Source organism: Hibiscus syriacus, unplaced genomic scaffold (genome assembly GCF_006381635.1).
Source record: "Hibiscus syriacus cultivar Baekdansim isolate YM2019G1 unplaced genomic scaffold, ASM638163v2 tig00110556_pilon, whole genome shotgun sequence".
Classification (NCBI taxonomy): domain Eukaryota; kingdom Viridiplantae; phylum Streptophyta; class Magnoliopsida; order Malvales; family Malvaceae; genus Hibiscus; species Hibiscus syriacus.
The window spans coordinates 3,000,867-3,019,078 of NW_024062779.1; the positions used below are offsets into that span (position 1 = coordinate 3,000,867).

Here is an 18,212-nt window from a genome sequence, read left to right on the forward strand (position 1 = left end):
GACACATTCACGTTAAAGTGCACCATTGCAATGCACTTTGCAATGCACTTGCATTCACAGTGTAGAATCAGCTCAGAATTCGACTCTCATATCAAAAGGTAACTCCTGCCCTCGCTACAGAACCACTTCCCCATGATCTTAGAAACAAGTTAAATCCCACGTGTTGAAGAGGGAAGAGCTTCCAATCACTTTTTTTATTTTATTTTAATAATCATTTTTTAAAAGTTCCTCAAGTGTATGAACTTTCAAATTATTGTCCGAAAATGCAAATTTTTGGTTATGTAAGAACTCGACATGCCAGGTTTATGTGACATCTAGGCGAAATTCAAATTTAATATTTGCATTTTTCTTCATATCTTCTACTTGCGTGCCCTCACGTATCAATTAGAAAATTTTCCGGTTTGATTTGATGTTAATTTCACCCATTGAAAATGACAAATATGGGGGGCAGCTATGGTAAACGCCCAGCGCGGGAGGAAAAAAAGCAAGAATAGTAGCGGTTGTGATTGAAAATCACGCGTTTTAGGTAGAGATGTTTACAATACAAGTTTCAAGCTGACTAGAGGAAAAATCAATGCCCAAAAACACCACCACAAGATTCAACGCCTCAAGAGGGGAACCAAAAAATGAGTACCTAAAGTTGAAACATAAAATGCACTGAATGGTGTATCGTCAATAATTCTCAAATTATTTCTACATGCGCTATGGCACAAGAGTTTTTTTTTTTAGGACTGAATGCCTCAAAGAATATGCTAAAACCTTAGACAAGAAACTGAAATCATAATTTGAAAGCTAACCAAATAACTAGAATATGCTCCATCCCAAAATTCAATGTGCTTGCGAGATCCAAATCATCGGGAATGCAAAGACAATCAGCAATTATATTTCACATCTTTCTAGCTTCTAGTTTGAAATCTGCTGGTTAATAGATAAGTTAATACACTAACGATGATAAAAAGGAGCCACAGTTGGTAAATAATTACTTACTGCCTAAATCTATTCCAGAATAATTAGAAACGAATCATAACTATCTCCACCATTAAAGTAAAAGTTCTTTGGATGGAGAGATTCACTTCTAAAGGACAAGATGCTCACTGCCCTGACCGAAACTAGGTCATGAGTCAAGTGAATTGCTAATCGGCATGGTTAATAATTCTTTCTCCTTGGAGAAAATAACAATAGTAGTAAAAGCAAAAGTTCCTCACCTTAAGTACATGCTGAATGGAGCTCAAATTGAGTGTATTCATAAAACCTAGTGATCTGGTGTAAGCACAGCCAACACGAGGGAAAACAGTGATGCAAGAATCAGGGGATGACAGAACAAAAGAACTACCGAAAACACATCAAAAAGAATATAACAAAATTTAAGACACATTAATGTCTTAAGGTTTTCGGAGTGCAAAAATAAACATTAATAATTTGGTGTTAGAGTGCAAAAATTGGTTGCACAAACGCTAATTAGATAAGAGCAGTTTACAGGGAAGAGGGGGTCAGAAGCCAGTAAATGAGCATCATATTAGTCAATATTAATAGGCATCTGATTAACTAGTTCTTTCCCAAGTTTGGAACACCAAAGTTGTAATACGAACAAAGGAGATATTAGCGATCACCAGAAAACATGTACCGAATTCCAAATAGTGAGTGAGATGAAAACAATTCAGCAAACGTGTTTCGAGGTCGGAGGTAGGTGTGTTTAATTAGTTGTTGCAGCAAAACAAATCACAAAAAAGAAGTCGGATAAAGCCCAAAAGAGAAAGTGGTTAGAAATGGCATGTTAGAACAATTAATCACCAGAGACAAAATTTTGATTTTCACACTGCCCCAACCAATTGCTGTTAGGCTGACGGGGTTCCTTCAGTATTCGTACCCCACTCTTCTTCCTCGTTACCATTAACGAGTACCGCACCATCATTAGAATCAGCATCCACACCAACAGTCCCCTCTTGGCTACCATCTTCTCCATTCTCCTCCTCTGCGGTTTGACCATGCCCATTCAGTCCTGCAGCCTGTGATGCTCACCAAATAAATGGAGGACAATAAAATCAAACCAGACTCCTGAATCACTCAAATTAATTCCTATGTTTAATATGTTCCGACTTCAAAGAAAAACAGAGACATATGGATTCTATACCTCATAATCAAGTTCGCCATTTTCAAGAGGCTCGTCATCCTCGATTTGCATGCTTCTGAAAGCCTCCACAAGTGTCAACTTCGATCTATCAGCATGATTCAAATAATCCGCTGCAGGAGGATAAACACCGCTGAAAACCAACTCAAAGTTAATAGCATATCCGTGTGAGACAGAAAAAAAGAATATGACAACTACAAGGCTTTGCAATCAACAGTGAGGCAAATTATAGAGCAATCAAAAAGGACCAAACCAGTGGAATTAATAATGTTTGAAAAATATTGACTTACAATAAATAAAAGAAAGGAATCATGTTTGATACCTTGTTTCTGCCACTTTGGATTCAACAGAAAGAGAAAGTTCCCAATCTTCAAACAAGTTGCGATACTCTTTAGGGTCAGCCAAAGATTCAGCAGCTTTTGGATTAACCTACAAATGATGCAAAAATAAAGCCGTCATTTTGCAATCTATACCATTAAACAAAACAAGACAAGTAACAAAATGTCAGGAAGGTAGTTTTCAGTATGATTACAAGAAACATGGAAGCCCAATATATTCATGTTACAAGGATACAATAAAATTAAAATATATTTCCCTTATACAAGTAAACAGATTCAAAATGCTTCCACCATTGGTTTATTAAAAGAATAAAAAGACTCCAGCTTAAAATTTCAGCAAGCAGTACTTTAATGCCACAATATTTGAAAAAAAAAGGACAAGATTTTTTTTAGCCTTAAGATGTAAAGCACTATACACAGAACTTCAGACCTATCTTTTCCAGGAAAGTATCAAGATGTTTTGTAATAGTATTTACTGTTATCTTGTACAAAAGGGCAAGTATGGAAAGGAAAAATAGGAATAGTGCTTCGTCATTTTTATTGAACTTGCAGTATTTTGAATTTTGTATTAATTTACAGGAAATCAAAAGAGAGAAACAAAACAAACTGAAGCTTATGCATGATACAGCTAACCCAGCACCTCAAGAATAAACCATGAAGAAAACACCGGAGAAACAAATAATGGCCACTAACCTTATTGAGGTCTTTTCTCCAAATTGCTACTATCTCTGAAACCTTGCTTGGAAGATAAGACCGTGCCATCAAAGCAGCCTCTGGTATCCGATTGCTGTAATAGGAATATTTCAATATATCCATAAATATAATGACATGGCAGTCTATTATTCCAGGTACTCGATAATGAATTACCTTTCCACCAAAAGCTGAAGGCAATCCTCCAATTTACCCAACATGAATAAACAAAGAAAAGCTACATTGTTCTTCCCTTGTTCTTTGGAAAGAGATGCAAGTGTTGCTATTCCTTCAGCATCTCCCAGTGAGGAATAAAGTAACAATAAACCACTCAGGTCCATTGCATGCTTCATGCACTGTTCAGCCAGTTCTAGCTGCAATGACAAGTTTAGAATAAATAATAGAAAAGCTTCAAAAGAAAGGAGAGAAGGCATTATTATCTAAAACTAACAATATATAAGACATGCCCATGAATTAAGCTTGATTTCCAAAAACAACTATTGCATAAAACTAAGCAAGTATGACGAGGCTTTTGTACATTCATTCACCAGTTTATAAACTATAGAGACAAATTGAGAAATAATTTACTGAAAGGAAAGCTATCTATGCCAACATCCTCAAGAGAGATTTCATTCAAGAGAAAAAACATTGGAGATTTTCAAATTGACTTGCTACAACATCACGAAACAAATATAAAAGAAAGGAAAGCTGCTAAGATAGGTGATGGGAGAATCAAGATCTGACAATCACAGCAGAAAGAGACGTCACTGAAACAAATTTCGCAAATTAGTGAATATCAAACACCTTTCCAGTGGACATAGCCAATTCTCCTAACTGCTTCCATTTAGACTCACTCTGAACTTCTGTGGCTATTTCCTACAGAAGAAAAAAACCCACAGAGTGAGGATAAAAATATTGTTAAAAAGCACAATCAAAGCTTAATACAACATCAAATATATTACTCTAAAATTCAAAGAGAAAAAACATCTAAGAAGCAGTACAACCATCAAAATATTATTCAAACTTTCTTACCCTAGCAATCTCTAATTTACCAAGCTGAATGGCAAGCTCAAATCTGTAATCAGGGTCCGTAGCTACTTCAAGAGCATCCTCTATCATACCTCGTGATTCCAGGAAACGAGCAACACTACCAATCAGAGCAAACAATTAACAAAAACCAAGAAATTTTTCAACAAACACAACTTTAAAGTAGAGAAACTGGACATGAAAAAGTTTTAACATAAATAGCTTTCAGGATGGAAAGAAGAGGCAAAGATAAAAGGAGCAGCCTTCTAATCGGCTACTTATTAGATCTGGATTTCTAAGTTTGTCAATACAAAGATATACTACGAAGGTATTACCATAGATGAAAACAAATTCCAATCACTAGGGACGTGGATATTCAACATGAATGATTAGCACAAATCAAAAGTTCAAATTAAGAGGGAGTGAAGGAAAAGGGAAGGAAAGAAATATATCCTACATCTCCATCCAAATTTGGGATGGTTGCAAGAATAACAGAAAAGGAAGGAAAAGGAATATTCAACATGAATGATTAATACTAGAAAATGACCAACAATGTCTTTGAGAATGAAAGGAAGATAAGATTCTTTATATATTTATGAATACCTATTATGGTGCTCTTTAGGAATTGAAGGTAAAATTTCATTGGCCCTTTCCAGGTCTCCACGCATCACAAGTGTCTTATACTCGATCAGGCTCAGAAGTAATGTGTATCCTATTACACTGTAACATATGACAAAGATTAGAGTAGCACGTATTAATAATGTATTTTCAAAGGAAAAAATAACTAAAGTGACTCAAACATGAAAGTTAGGCATTGCCAGCCGACTTACTTAAACTCTTTGTCTATTAGATACACCCGACTTTGACTTGCAAGATATCCCAACAAGTACATAGGACGGTCCAAATGAAACATTGTGGTGACCTAAAACCATTACATCATCAAAATGAAACAGTCAGAAACCTACGGAATGCTTTCAAGACAAGGATAAGCAGAACACAAATACCTCACCACCAACACAGTAATTAAGTCTCCATGAAGAGTTATTGTAAATGAAACAGTCTCCAACCCAAATCCCGGTCCTGACACGTTCATTAGTTTCGTGAAGAAGCTCAAATGCATCCTCAACTCCCTGCTCGTCAGCTGGTGTTCCACTATCTAAGGAAGATTGAACTACATCCCTCTACAACATCAGAAATATTAAATTCCGTAAGAAGAGTTCACAGTGCAACACATTTTGCAGATCTAATAAGATAATAATATAAATAGACTTACATTGTACTTTAGGATATAGAAAGATGTATCACTGGTAATTGCCACCAAGTCACCACTATCAGCCCAGTAAAGATTCTGACATTTTTGGTAACATAAACAGAACTACATTTAGGTTCAACATAGCGAAGCAGCAGCAAATGGGGTTCATAGAGTTGCTTTAGCTTACTTTAACAATAACATCAATCCGACGAATCAACGTGCATTCAGCCCAACTATAAAAACAAATAAAATCATTAGAGCAGATTGCCAGTAAAGTGCCCCCAAAAATATGCTCAGCAGAGAAGGTAGGCCGGACACTCTTCTTTTCCTGAAAATGTTAAATCCCCATGAATACCACACTGTAAAAAAGAATCTTGAACATTGGTATGAGTAAAAACCTTAACAATATAGAGGAAACCACCACAATAACATGACAAGTTAATATTCATAATTATATACGCTTCATGCTTGTAGAATTGCCTTCTGTTTACAACATAAAATTTTCAGAATTGAAATCCCTTCCCAAACCAAAATTTTATTCATCCTTTTAGATCCATCTCTCCAGCTGCAAATGATATGTTGTTTATAAATTATGACATATCTTTCAACAAATGAAGTGTGCATTGACACAACCATTCTTATGGTAAGAAATATGCCTTTTATGACAAGAAACCATCTAAATGAAAAAGACTGCAGACCTGGAAATTTTTTGTGAAAATCTTGATCTTTGATGAGCTTTCTCTGACAGCATACTCTCCATCAGATGACCAAACGAATTCCAATGCTGAACCAAAGGACCTATTTCTCCATGCTAACGCTGTATATATGATGTACTCGCCATCTCCACAGACAACAACAAACCTACCATTTGGGTTATGCTTTAAGCTCTGAGAAGATAGAAAAAATGGGTAAATGGTTGTGCAAGAATCCAAGCATAAACACTAATTATAAAAAGAATTAACCAACATTGGGTGACCCTTGATCTTATGCAAAATTCATTTCAATAAGGCTAGAAAGCATCAACTAACACGAGGATAGAGATCACATGTCCCTAATTCCTTAACAGCCAAGGGCAATCTATCTCCATCAGTAACCTAGACCAAAGCAAAAAGCATCTTAAGATGAAAATCATGTATTAAACACCAAGAAAATGTTTAACAACAAATACATTTACCTCAAAATCTGCTCCTACACTCTTAATATTCACAGTTTGAATTTCATTGTGCTTAGCCCATATGATTTTCCCACTGTTGTCCATACTTGCTACAGGAACTTCCCGACCAATTTTCACCATAATAGTTCCTTCATCATACCCAATCACAATCCTGCAAGACATAATCGTACAGTATTCTTAGCCTTTTACGCATAGCAGATTAAGAAGTGAGAAGTACCATGTGAACTAAACAATGAAAACAGAAACATGAGCGTACAGAACTCAGGTCAAGCGACCTAAATTGATTTTTCACCTTCATTGAACACTTAGTCATGCTCAAAACAAAATGGAAGGCACTCTTCAAGAATTTAATGACCAAAAGAAATTATTCTAGTATGTAAGTATTAAAGAAAACGGAAAACTGAAAAAAGAAAATAAGCATAAAACAGCTGCATGGTTTAACCAAAAGTTATTACCTCCGGGAACCTTTTATATATCCAACTGCCCAAGCTCTCTCAAGACCATAATTCAATGTATTTTCCAGCCTGAAAACAAAAGAATTGGTGAAAAAATGAAAAGCTTGAAGAATTCAAAGATATCACAACAAACATAAAAGACTATCAAGATCAAAATATCTTTAGAAAACAATATAGAATTAAAGCAAATGAGGACAAACTATAGATGGTAATGCACCAATATGGCTTCAGACCATGAATTACTACATCTGTCTAAATGATGAATTGAGGAATGAAGGGGAAACTTGATATTTATGCAGAAAGATAATAGGATATAATCAGCCTCATCACAAACCAAATAGACACTAGAAATTTAAATGGGTAATTTGGTTCTGTTTCTGCATAATGATTCAAGTTTCCTCTACATTTCTTAATTTCCTTTCTATCCACAAAACAAATGGCCACTGGAAAAGAAACGGGAAATATCTTCTATCTCAATAATTACCTATACGTGGTAGCATGCCAGATGCGAACTGTCCCATCCTCAGAACCACTAATAATAATTGGAAGTTCAGGATGGAAACAAACAGCAGAAACATTGTGTGTGTGGCCTTCCAACGTCTGAACACAACTTTTGGTTTGGAAGTCCCACACCTGCATCCATGGGATTTATTTGTTAACAGTTCACTCAACATTTATTTAAGATGAAAAGAATGGCAGAATGTGAATAGTAGCTGTTTACCTTAGCAGTGTGATCATCAGACCCGGTGATTAGGTAGGGCTTATCACCACCTGTAAAGTAATCAACACAATTTACACCTTTCTGATGGGCATCCAAAGTAAAATTTGGGTCGGGGGATCCAAGGTTCCAAATCTAGAATTTCGAACAACAAAGGCAAATTTAGAATGGCTATACCAACTGAAGAGAAAAATGAAAAAAAAAATACAAATAGAAAGGCCCTTTATACCTTTGTGGTGCGGTCAAGAGATGCACTCGCAAAAGTGTTAGTATCTTTGGGATTAAAAGTCACTTGCATGACATAATGGGAATGTCCCTCAAATATCTGAGTACACATCCAACCCTTCTCCCAGTCCCAAAGTTTTATGAGCATATCATCAGATGATGACAACACATACGGAAGTGTAGGATGGACAGCCACACATCTAATGTAATCAGTATGTGCCTCAAATACTTTGACCTTATCCATTGTATTGTAATTGTATACGCGAATAAACATGTCATCAGCTCCAGCAACAACCCATTGTTTGCGTGCAACAAACTTGGCCGACCTAACTGCAAATGCAAGATGTCGAGTTTAGAGAATGATAATAGTTCTACCACAATGCACCTGGAAATGAAAAAACATTATCATCAGATCAAGATAATTACATACCTGGCAACTCAGTGACCTCAAACGACTTAGCCATGGTCTGTGTACCAGGTTAACAGTAACAGTAATCAATAAGTGGAAAATCCCAACAGTACCAAGGGTTCAGATAAGCCTAATCCTACTTAAATAACATGTTAAGACCTCAAAACCTTATACCAATTAGATTTCATGAAATTACAAAGAATTTCTATAGCCTTATATTGGAATAATCATGTCAAAGTGTGAATGGAACTTGTATTGTGCAATAAAATAAAAAAATATAAGAAAAAAAGAAGTTTTACATACAGGACTAGCCAAATTTTTAGAGCTAAAAAAATCCATGTTAGATAAGCAAAGTATATGCTTTTAGCTTTGCAAATAATATAGCACTCACTGGAAAACTAAGAATGTTGGATTAGTTGTAAAATAAACTGTGTGAGAGCCATATGGTGTAAAGATTTTGGGTTAAGGAACAACATATGGACTATAGTTTTATTAAATTAGAATATTAGTAAAAAATGGATTCAAAATTAATGATTAAAAAAACTTGTAAAATTGATCTATTTCGTTAAAGCAGCTCAAAGTTCAAATACTCCATAGGAAGATTCAATAGAAACCGTACTCATAAGATTTGAGTAAAATGAATGAAGATGTGAGATACTATCAGTTCCAAGTCAAAAAAGTCAAAAGAACAGGATACAATTTGCGGCACTTAGTGATGAAGAGAAGATGGAAATATATCCACAAGATGAGCCAAACCAAAATGAAGAGAACAGATTATCGTTAAAAAATAGATGGAACAAAAAATGAAATTACTCCTAAAATAAGGAAAGTCGAATCAAGTATCATACTTCGTTTTACATCAGATAAGCAACATAAATGTAATGTTGCAGTAATGCAAATCAAAATTGCAATCCAAGTAAAGAGTGAGATACAGCGAGTTTTCATCTCAGATTTGTTGGTTTGATGTCTTGAGTTATATATATGGGGAAACTCGTTAATAAAGTACTTCTACATCTTTCAAACAGAGAAAAACCTTCAGCCAAGCAGAATGGACAAAAATTTAAGTACATTTAAAAGTGATGGCGAGAGAGTTGGGTCGTCCATCCTCCGATGAGGAATGGACTGTTTTTGTTGATAACCTTAGTAAGAGAGTTACGAGAAGTGAGCTTAGAGAGATTTTCATCCAGTATGGTAAAGTAGTTAGGGTCTATATTCCAAATGTTATTTTTAAACCGAACTACAAATCATCCACGTTTGCCTTTGTGCAATTTGCGTTAGAGAAAAGCTGTAGTAGAGCAGTTCAGAACGTGAATGGAACGCTGATTGATGGGAAGCGAGTGTCAGTGGGGGTGGCAAAGTACAAGAAAAATAGTAGAGGAGGAACAGTGGGAAATAAGCTTCAATCAGCAGGTAACAAGCAAGTCATAGGGGACAGGGGTTGGCAACAGGTGAAAACGAAAAAAGCGAGTAGTTTGAGGAATGGCAGAACGTACGATGAGGTGTTGATGGGGGATAGTTCGAAGAACATGGAGCAAGTAATAGTGGAGAGTGAAGGAGGTAAGGGTTTGAAAGATAATGAAGTGAGGAATGTATGGGATATGCACATTCCCAATGATGATTATGGTTGGGTGAAGTATTCATTAACAGGGGTTGTCAAATATCCCCTGCAGCCGAACATGGTGAAGAAGGCTATGGCAAAGGAGGGGTTCCAGGTAAAGATTGTAAGCTGGGGATTCGTAACGAATGCTGTCATTGTTATGTTCAAGTCAAATGAAGACTTCGTTAAGGCGTGGTCGAATTACCGAGACAAATTGTTTTCCTGGTTTCAATGGCTATCACCGGTGATGAGTGAGGATGGTGTTCCATTGGCGTATGGCTTGGTAGAGTTGGTAGGGTTACCACTGCTTTGCTGGAATGTACCATTTCTGGAAAAACTAGCGGGAAGGTGGGGAGATCTTGTTTGTATATTGGACGAGACTAGAAATAAAGAAGATCTCTCTTCGGCGAGATTATGTTGAGGGCTGCTAGTCCTTATGACATTCAAGAGTCCATCATAGTAGGGTCATATGGAAGATCTTTTAAGGTTAAAATTTCTTTGGGAGGTAGCTATTATGCAGCCACAGATGTTTCCGGAGAAGAGTTACAGGAAATTCCAGTTAACGGTGATAGCTCAGGGAAGAAAGTAGACAGTCGGGGAAAATCTGCAGAGGTAGTGGGGACAGAGGTGGGCACGTGGGGGCAAAAAGTTGTAGAAAGTGGGGGGTTTGAGGAAGGTGGGGAACATTCTCTTGAAAAGTCGTCCTACACGAAATCCTATGGTTATGGGCTGTCAGGGAATCTGGAATGTGTAATGGAGCCAGTTTCCAATAAGGAGTACGCGGGTCTTGGGCTGAGAGATGTTGTGGATCAGAGTTGCTCAGCCCAATCTGATTCTAACTGGGATTCCTTTTCACCAGTAACTAAAATTATTCCTAAGGGGCCGGCTGTTAAGTTGAAGTGGGATGGTTTAGAAGAGCATAACAAGTGTCAGTCTCTCCATGAATTAATAGAGGTGGACAGTGGTGGTCTTAGAGATAAAGAAGGTGAGGGTGTCCAGGAGGAGGAAGAAAATAGAATGCAGATGAAAGTTGTTAGTCAATCGGTGAAGGAGGTAAACAAGGAGATTAGTGTGAAGAGGAAGAAAAGAGGATTTCCAGTTCCTACTTGTATGACTCTGCGTGCAGCACAGGATGGAAAAAAGAAAAAAGGTCATTATGCCAGAGTTTACAAAAGGTCGAGGAACAGAAGAATATGGTTTAATTCGAGTAATGATGATGTTTTTAATGGTTCAGAGGCTATTACGATTCAAGATCAGAAGGGTTCAGACCGCACAAACTTTCATCAGCCTTCATTAGAAGACGTGGAGTGCGTGGAAGCGGATATCTCTTCCTCCTTAAAGTTCAGGAGAAATAGCAGGAAGAACAGAAGAGGTTTAATTAATCTTGCCTTGGAGTTGGTCAGTATTAACACTGCCTTCTCTCCTGTTTTTTAAACTGGTGGAGGAAGCTATGGCCACGTGGGAAGTGAGCATATTGTTAGGCATATCTTTCAAGGATGGCAAGGAGACATTTATTGAAAAGATTTTATGCCTTGAGAAGGGATCGGAGGTTGTAAAGGATGATGGTTATGATGGTTAGGTTTTGTGATCGGTTGAGTTTGGTTTGGGTGGTTGGGAGTGATATTTTTAATGCAGAATTTTAGTATACTGTCGTGGAATATTAGAGGTTTAGGGAGGAGAGAGAAGATTGTTTCTGGCGCTAGACTGGTTAAGAAGGTCAAACCAGTAATGGTTTTTATTCAAGAAACCAAGCTCGATCATTGTAAGGGGTCTATTGTACGGAGATTAGGTGGGGATCTGTTAAAGGGAGTGAAGGTTTCTCCAGCACAGGGGTCTAAGGGCGGATTGATCTGTTTATGGAATGAGAATATGTTCAAAGTCACTTTTCAGCATGTGCACAGCAGATTTTTGGCGCTTGTAGGGAAATTTATAAACGATCATAAGGAGTTCGTTTTTATTAATGTATATGGCCCTGCAATTGAGGATGAAAAGGAGGCCTTTTTTGAGGAGCTGTTGTGTTTCGTTGTTTCGATGAATTTACCGGTTTGTATAGGGGGTGATTTTAATGCGTATATTGATCCGGGAGAAAAGCTAGGGAAAGCTCAGAACTGGCACACAATAAACATCTTTAGAACTTTTGTGCAGCGAGCTAAGCTCATTGATTTGCCCATGTCAGGAGGGACTTTCACATGGAGTAGCAACAGAGAAGTTTCAACATGGGTTAGGCTTGATCGGTTCTTAATAAGTGACACTTTCCTCAACTGTTTTCCTAAGATTACACAGAACCTCCTTTCGAATTTTGTGTCAGATCATAAACCGGTGTTGTTGAAAGATTTTTGTATAAACTGGGGCCCAAAACCTTTTAGATTCTTCAATTATCTTTTACAAGAACAAGGCTTTGATGATTTTGTTGTAAACCTTGTGGGAGATGAGAAGAATAAGAGGGATTATGGGGGAATTTTTAGGACGTTACAGATGGCCAAAAATCAGATCAGAAGGTGGCAGGGAATTAGTAATGTTGGGCTGTCAGACTCCATTGCGACTCTTGAAGGGAAGATAGATAATTGGGAAAGGAAGTCGCAAGGTGGGATCCTGTCCAAGGGGGAGTGGGACCAGATGGTAGAAGGGAAAAAGGAGTTGTGGAGGCTATTAAGGATTGAGGAGAGCATTTGGTGTCAGAAGTCCAGGAGTAGATGGATTAAGGATGGAGACAGAAATACAAGGTTCTTTCACTTGAGTGCTTTGACGAGGAATAGAGCCAACACTATTCATTCGTTGAAAATTAAGGGAGATTTTATTTCGGATATAGGAATGATTAGAAGTACTGTGTTCAATTTTTTTAAGGCAACGTATAACACCAAATCAGCAATGGAGGTTGAGGGCTTAAACTTGGAATTTGCACAACTAACTGCAATTCAGAGTGCATCTTTGGAGGTGGAATTTTCTGAGCAAGAAGTATGGCAAGTAATCTCTTCTTCGGATAGTACTAAAGCTCCGGGCCCGGATGGGTTTACCATGGGTTTCTATAAGAAATATTGGGCAAGCCTAAAGGAGCAGATCATGGAGTTTTTCTCTGATTTCTATCAAGGAAAGATGTGGGATCATGGAGTTAATCATACGTTTATAACTTTGATTCCTAAAAAATGTATTCCCGAGAACATTGAAGATTTTCGACCCATTAGTCTTGTGGGCAGCATGTATAAGATCCTTTCAAAGGTTCTCTCAAAAAGACTTATATCTTGTGTCAAGGATATCATTAGTCCGTCTCAGTTCGCGTTTATTCCGGGTAGACAATTGTTGGATTGTGCATTTCTAGCCAATGAAGGAATTGATTCTTGGAGGAAGCAAGGACTTAAAGGGGTAGTTTTCAAGGTGGACTTCAGTAGAGCTTATGATACAATAGAATGGCATATTATTCAAAGGCTTATGAGGGAGATGGGTTTTGGAGAGAGATGGTGTTCTTGGATATCACAGTGTATCTCCACAGCTTCTATCTCGGTATTAGTGAACGGGTCTCCTACTAAGAGTTTTCTATTGCTAAAGGCTTGAGGCAAGGTTGTAGCCTTTCTCCTCTTCTGTTCAATTTAGTCGGGGAATTACTTCATAGGATGCTGTCTAAAGCAGTGGACTTGGGTCTGTTTCAAGGTTTCTCTTTTGGTAAAAATCAGAATCCCTTCTCTTTGTCCCACCTTCAGTTTGCAGATGACTTAATTATTTTCTGTAGAGCGTCTATTACACAGATTAAGAATGTTAGAAGAATTTTGAGGATTTTCGGCTTAATGACGGGGCTCCATTTAAATTTAGTTAAAAGCAAACTTTATGGAATTAATGTGGAAAGTGACATCCTTGAAGAATGGGCTACGAATATTGGCTGTGCTATTGGTTCTTTTCCAACGGAGTACTTAGGCCTTCCTTTAGGGGCAAGAATGAATTCGGAAAAGTTGTGGGATCCGGTTATTGCCAATTTTAATAAGAAATTGGCTGGTTGGAAAGTTACTTCTTTATCTTTGGCTGGTAGATTGGTGTTAATAAAGTCGGTATTATCATCATTACCTATTTTTTTCCTATCTATGTTTAAGATGCCTGCTACTATTTCTCAAAAGTTGAATTCATTGATGTCGGATTTTTTATGGGGGAGTAGGGAAGACAAGAAGAGAATGCATTGGGTGCGCTGGGATTATGTATGTAGGCCGTTGAGTGGAGGAGGATTGGGAGTGGCGGATTTGAAGGTTACTAATAGAGCTTTGTTGGGAAAGTGGGTTTGGAAGTTTGCCAATGATAAGAATTCGATGTGGAAGAAATTTTTATGTAGTAAACATAATGTAAGCTGTCATTCGATGGATATCAATAGAGTTTTTTCTTTAAAGGACTCTTGGATATGGAGGGGTATTGTGAACAGCTATTTAAAGGATGATGTCATTGGAAGCTGCCTTAGATCTCACGCTAAGCTTCAAATAGGTAATGGTAAGTCGATTTACTTTTGGAGTGATACGTGGAATGGGGATTTTCCTTTGAAACTCTTGTTTCCCAGAATATTTGCTCTTTCCTCAAATAAATTGGGTAAGGTAGCTGATTTTGGGAGTTTCGGCTCGTCTGGGTGGGTTTGGAACATTATGACCAGGAGAAACCTGTGTGATTGGGAAGTTGAGCAGTTGGTTGGGTTATTGGACAGTCTTAAAAACATCAATCTGGTTCAGTCTTTGGAGGATTCTTTGTTGTGGGTCGGTTCGGAAGATGGGCAGTTTTCTGTTAAAGCGTGTAGGAATTCCTTTTCTGTTTTTATTGATGAATCAGTTCAGTGGGAGAAAGTTGTTTGGCTGGGGTTAGTTCCACCAAGAGTGGAGACTTTTCTTTGGCAGTTGTCTCATCAAAAGGTTGCTGTGAGAGTGGAGTTGCTGAGAAGGGGGATCGATGTAGGGGGGATCATTCTCTGCCCGTTGTGTAATCAAGGGGCAGAATCAGTTCAACATTTGTTTGTCTCTTGTCCTGTTTCTTGGGAATTATGGATGAAAATTATAGGGTACTGGGATATTCAGCTTGCTATTCCACAAGACCCCCCTAAACTGCTCAGTTCATGGGCTGTTTTGAGGCCAAAATCAGTTATTTGGAAGTTCATTCCAGGGGCAGTTTTTTGGTCCATTTGGAAGTTAAGGAACGAGATCATTTTCGACAAGGGAAAGTTAGACAGAATTTCTTTATCTTTTACTGTTCGTTTCAGACTAGCTAAGTGGTTTGTTGCAAAGTTTCCTCGGTATTCAACTCAAGTTGATTTTTTAATTGGTGACCCCTCTGTGGCAGACAACTTTCCAGACTTCAAGGTTTTGAACAGCATTGGGTCTTGCTGGATTCCTCCTCCTATGGATTATTTTAAAATGAATGTTGATGGAGCGGTGAGTAGTTTGGGGATGGTGGCTGGTATTGGGGGTATTCTTAGGAACTGGAATCGGGTGATTCTGACTTCTTTTTCGATAAATGTTGGTCCTAATACTCCCATCCTAGCAGAATTAAAGGCTATCAAGAAAGGCATTGACATCTTTGTTTCATCTGTTTGGGCTTCGAAGGGTAGGCTTATTGTTGAAAGTGATTCAAAGACAGCAGTGGAATGGATTAAATATCAAAATTCTGTCCCTTTGTACCTATCTATTTTTGTGAAGGAGATAGTGTCTGCTGTTTCTCGAAATCAGATCGTTATCAGGTGGATCCCTAGGTGTTGTAACTGTGAGGCGGATAAGCTGGCTAAGGAGGGTATTGGCTGAGTGTTTCTAGTCTTTGGTATTTTAGTTGGAGTGTGTTTTCTATGTGGTGAGGTATTGTAGGAGTGTTTCTTGTCTTAAGTATTTTTGTAGGAGTGTGTTTTCTTCTGTATGTTATTTTTGTAAGTGTTTCATTTTTAATAAATTGATGTTCTCTTTTCCTCCTTTTTCTAGAGGGTTCTTGCCTTACGGCAATGGACTACTTAGAAGGAGGTTTTAAATGAGACATCCTATTCCTATCAAAAAAAAAATAAGTACGGACTACACTTATTTAAATTAATTGAGCTTCATGATATTCTTTTATGGGGAAAATAAGTATCTAATATGTCAACAATAGTTTCTCAAATAACAACCACCAAGGATTTAAAACTAAGACTCCAACCAGCCATTTAATTATGGTGATATTTCATGTTAAAGAACAAATAAATATAGTAAATAATCAAAACAAATATGGATTTGGTTAATTATTGGTATTTAATATAAACAAATAGAAAAAAAGTAAAAAACCAGTTTTACAGGTTGAAAAGATCTATTGCTGGTTCAACAGGTCTCTGGTTTCATGCACCATACTGGACCAAGCCTCCAGTTCTCAAATGAGCCAGTTGGTCTAATCTGTTTTTTAAATCCATGCACCCAAAACACTCAAGGAAGTGCATTATGACCGAAGTTGGGAAGTGGAAACAATGCTTCAAAGAGTAAAATAAAATCAAGCTTTGTGATGCAATTTTCAAAATTGTTCTTTTCCAACTAAAAATATAATATTGAAAAAAAGTGGGAAAACACACACATAGGATAGTAATTCAACTAAATTTTAGGTACTAATTGTGACCAATAAATAAATCCACCAAGTCACCTATTTTGCAGCTCTACCACTTAAACTTCTAGTTTTGACGACAGTTTACGAATTATAAAACTTGCGTACCTGTGACTGGTAGTTCCAGACACACACAGTTCCAGAATACAAACTTGCTAGAATCCTTCAATAACGATTACAATATATCATACGTTGTCTTCAAGCTTGAAAAGATTAGTTTCGAATATATAGGAAACTGAATGAAGGGTTGAATTACCATGGTTCAGTAGGATGGAGATCTACAGACTTTACTCTCTCTGATCTTTGAGCAAGTTTCCTCTGATCCAAACATCACAATAAAGGATGAAATTACCACACTCTCACCAAAATAACAAGAAGATCTAATCAACACGTTGAACTGAACTAGAATGAAATGAATAACACGTACCTTAATTTCAAGTCTGAGCGGCTGTTAAACACCAAAGCAAAAAAAAAAAACACACACACACACACAATTAGCCGAAGTCAAACAAGAGATCATAAATCAAACTCATTCAATATGAGGCCGAGTCACAATCGCCGGATTCATATCCAAACTTTCATAAAGGAAACGCGAAAAGAAAAATCACGCGGCATATCTTAACTATATTCAAATCCCTAACTCTCCAGCTCTGCTGCATAGTACTGAAATGATAACAGAAACAAAGGGCGACGTTGCAAAGCTAGTAAAACTCGAACTAAACATAATTCAAAAATCTTCGCAATTCCGATTCTATAAATTGAACAGAAAATTTAGAAACAAGTGCAAATCGAACGGGCTTTGAAACAGATCTAATGCGGGATCAAACAGATCAAGAAATCAGACTCACCATTTTTGCAAATAAAAGTTAAACAAGAAGAAGCTCTAGATCGAGATCGCGCTTTTGATAGAGAGATATAGATAGATCTTCTTGTAAGTTAATTGTGACGTCAACAAAATATGAATAAGAGAGACAAAGTGAAGAAATGCTTTGGAGTTAAGGGATAGATTTACTGAAGTACCACTCACTCACTGCCATGGTTAAGCTACGGTATATACTGTCTCAGAGAAGAATATGGATTGGCGGTGTTGGTTGTTCTGATGTGTTAAAATGGACGGTAGAGATTTTTTTAGGATTGGTAAAGCTGTTGGGCCATTAATGGTCGAATTTTTTTGGGGGGTTTCAATATTTTTATATTTTGGACTTTTTGTAGGATAAATAGGCCTTAAGGACTTTTCATTAACCATTTATTGGGCTAAATTTGTCATTATGATAGTAGAAAAAAAACACGGATGGATTTGAAAAATATATACTCCATTTAAAACGTTAAGAAATATTTATATAGTACTATTTTATGTATTGGAAATAAAAAAATATTTTATAAATATATTTATTTAAGAGTGATTACAACGAAAATGATCCGATACAAATGAATTATTTGAATTTAAAATCTCTAAAGATAATAATATTTTATTTTACTACTTAGATACTCATTAGATTCTAATTTTATTTTTAAAATAATCTAAGGTAATTATAGTGTAATATATATTTATAATTTTTTAATTATTAATAATACACTCTATAATAACAGCTACTCTAATAAAAGACTTTAAAAAATAATAATATTTTCTTTA

At 36.9% G+C, this 18,212-nt stretch overlaps 1 protein-coding gene across 2 annotated transcripts; it reads right to left on the reverse strand.

Annotated features, from left to right (window-relative positions):
• Nucleotides 1-582: 582 nt before the first annotated feature.
• LOC120131450 (coatomer subunit beta'-2-like) lies at nucleotides 583-17,577 on the reverse strand. 2 transcript variants are annotated; one of them, XR_005516921.1, is made up of 26 exons: nucleotides 17,428-17,577; nucleotides 17,007-17,027; nucleotides 16,836-16,897; nucleotides 16,688-16,742; nucleotides 8,437-8,473; nucleotides 8,011-8,336; nucleotides 7,785-7,916; nucleotides 7,548-7,696; nucleotides 7,064-7,132; nucleotides 6,609-6,759; nucleotides 6,463-6,528; nucleotides 6,133-6,321; nucleotides 5,622-5,762; nucleotides 5,456-5,530; nucleotides 5,187-5,363; nucleotides 5,013-5,104; nucleotides 4,786-4,902; nucleotides 4,189-4,303; nucleotides 3,961-4,032; nucleotides 3,334-3,530; nucleotides 3,160-3,253; nucleotides 2,451-2,557; nucleotides 2,132-2,261; nucleotides 1,792-2,006; nucleotides 1,206-1,272; nucleotides 583-915 (listed from the first exon to the last, which is right to left on the reverse strand). XR_005516921.1 is itself a non-coding variant. In XM_039148442.1 (24 exons), the coding sequence occupies exons 1-24, from the start codon at nucleotides 17,428-17,430 to the stop codon at nucleotides 1,836-1,838; spliced, it is 2,748 nt and encodes a 915-aa protein (XP_039004373.1). In that variant the 5' UTR covers nucleotides 17,431-17,577; the 3' UTR covers nucleotides 1,605-1,835. The 2 variants fall into 2 exon arrangements, 1 of the variants encoding a protein (XP_039004373.1); XM_039148442.1 differs by lacking the exons at nucleotides 583-915; nucleotides 1,206-1,272 and having other exon boundaries at nucleotides 1,605-2,006.
• Between the last annotated feature and the right edge of the window lie 635 nt (nucleotides 17,578-18,212).

Coding starts and splice junctions, on each gene's coding strand:
- LOC120131450 (XM_039148442.1), bottom strand. Junction 6,760..7,063: donor TATATAAAAGGTTCCCGGAG/GTAATAACTTTT, acceptor TATGTCTTGCAG/GATTGTGATTGGGTATGATG. Junction 4,033..4,188: donor GTAAATTAGAGATTGCTAGG/GTAAGAAAGTTT, acceptor TTTCTTCTGTAG/GAAATAGCCACAGAAGTTCA.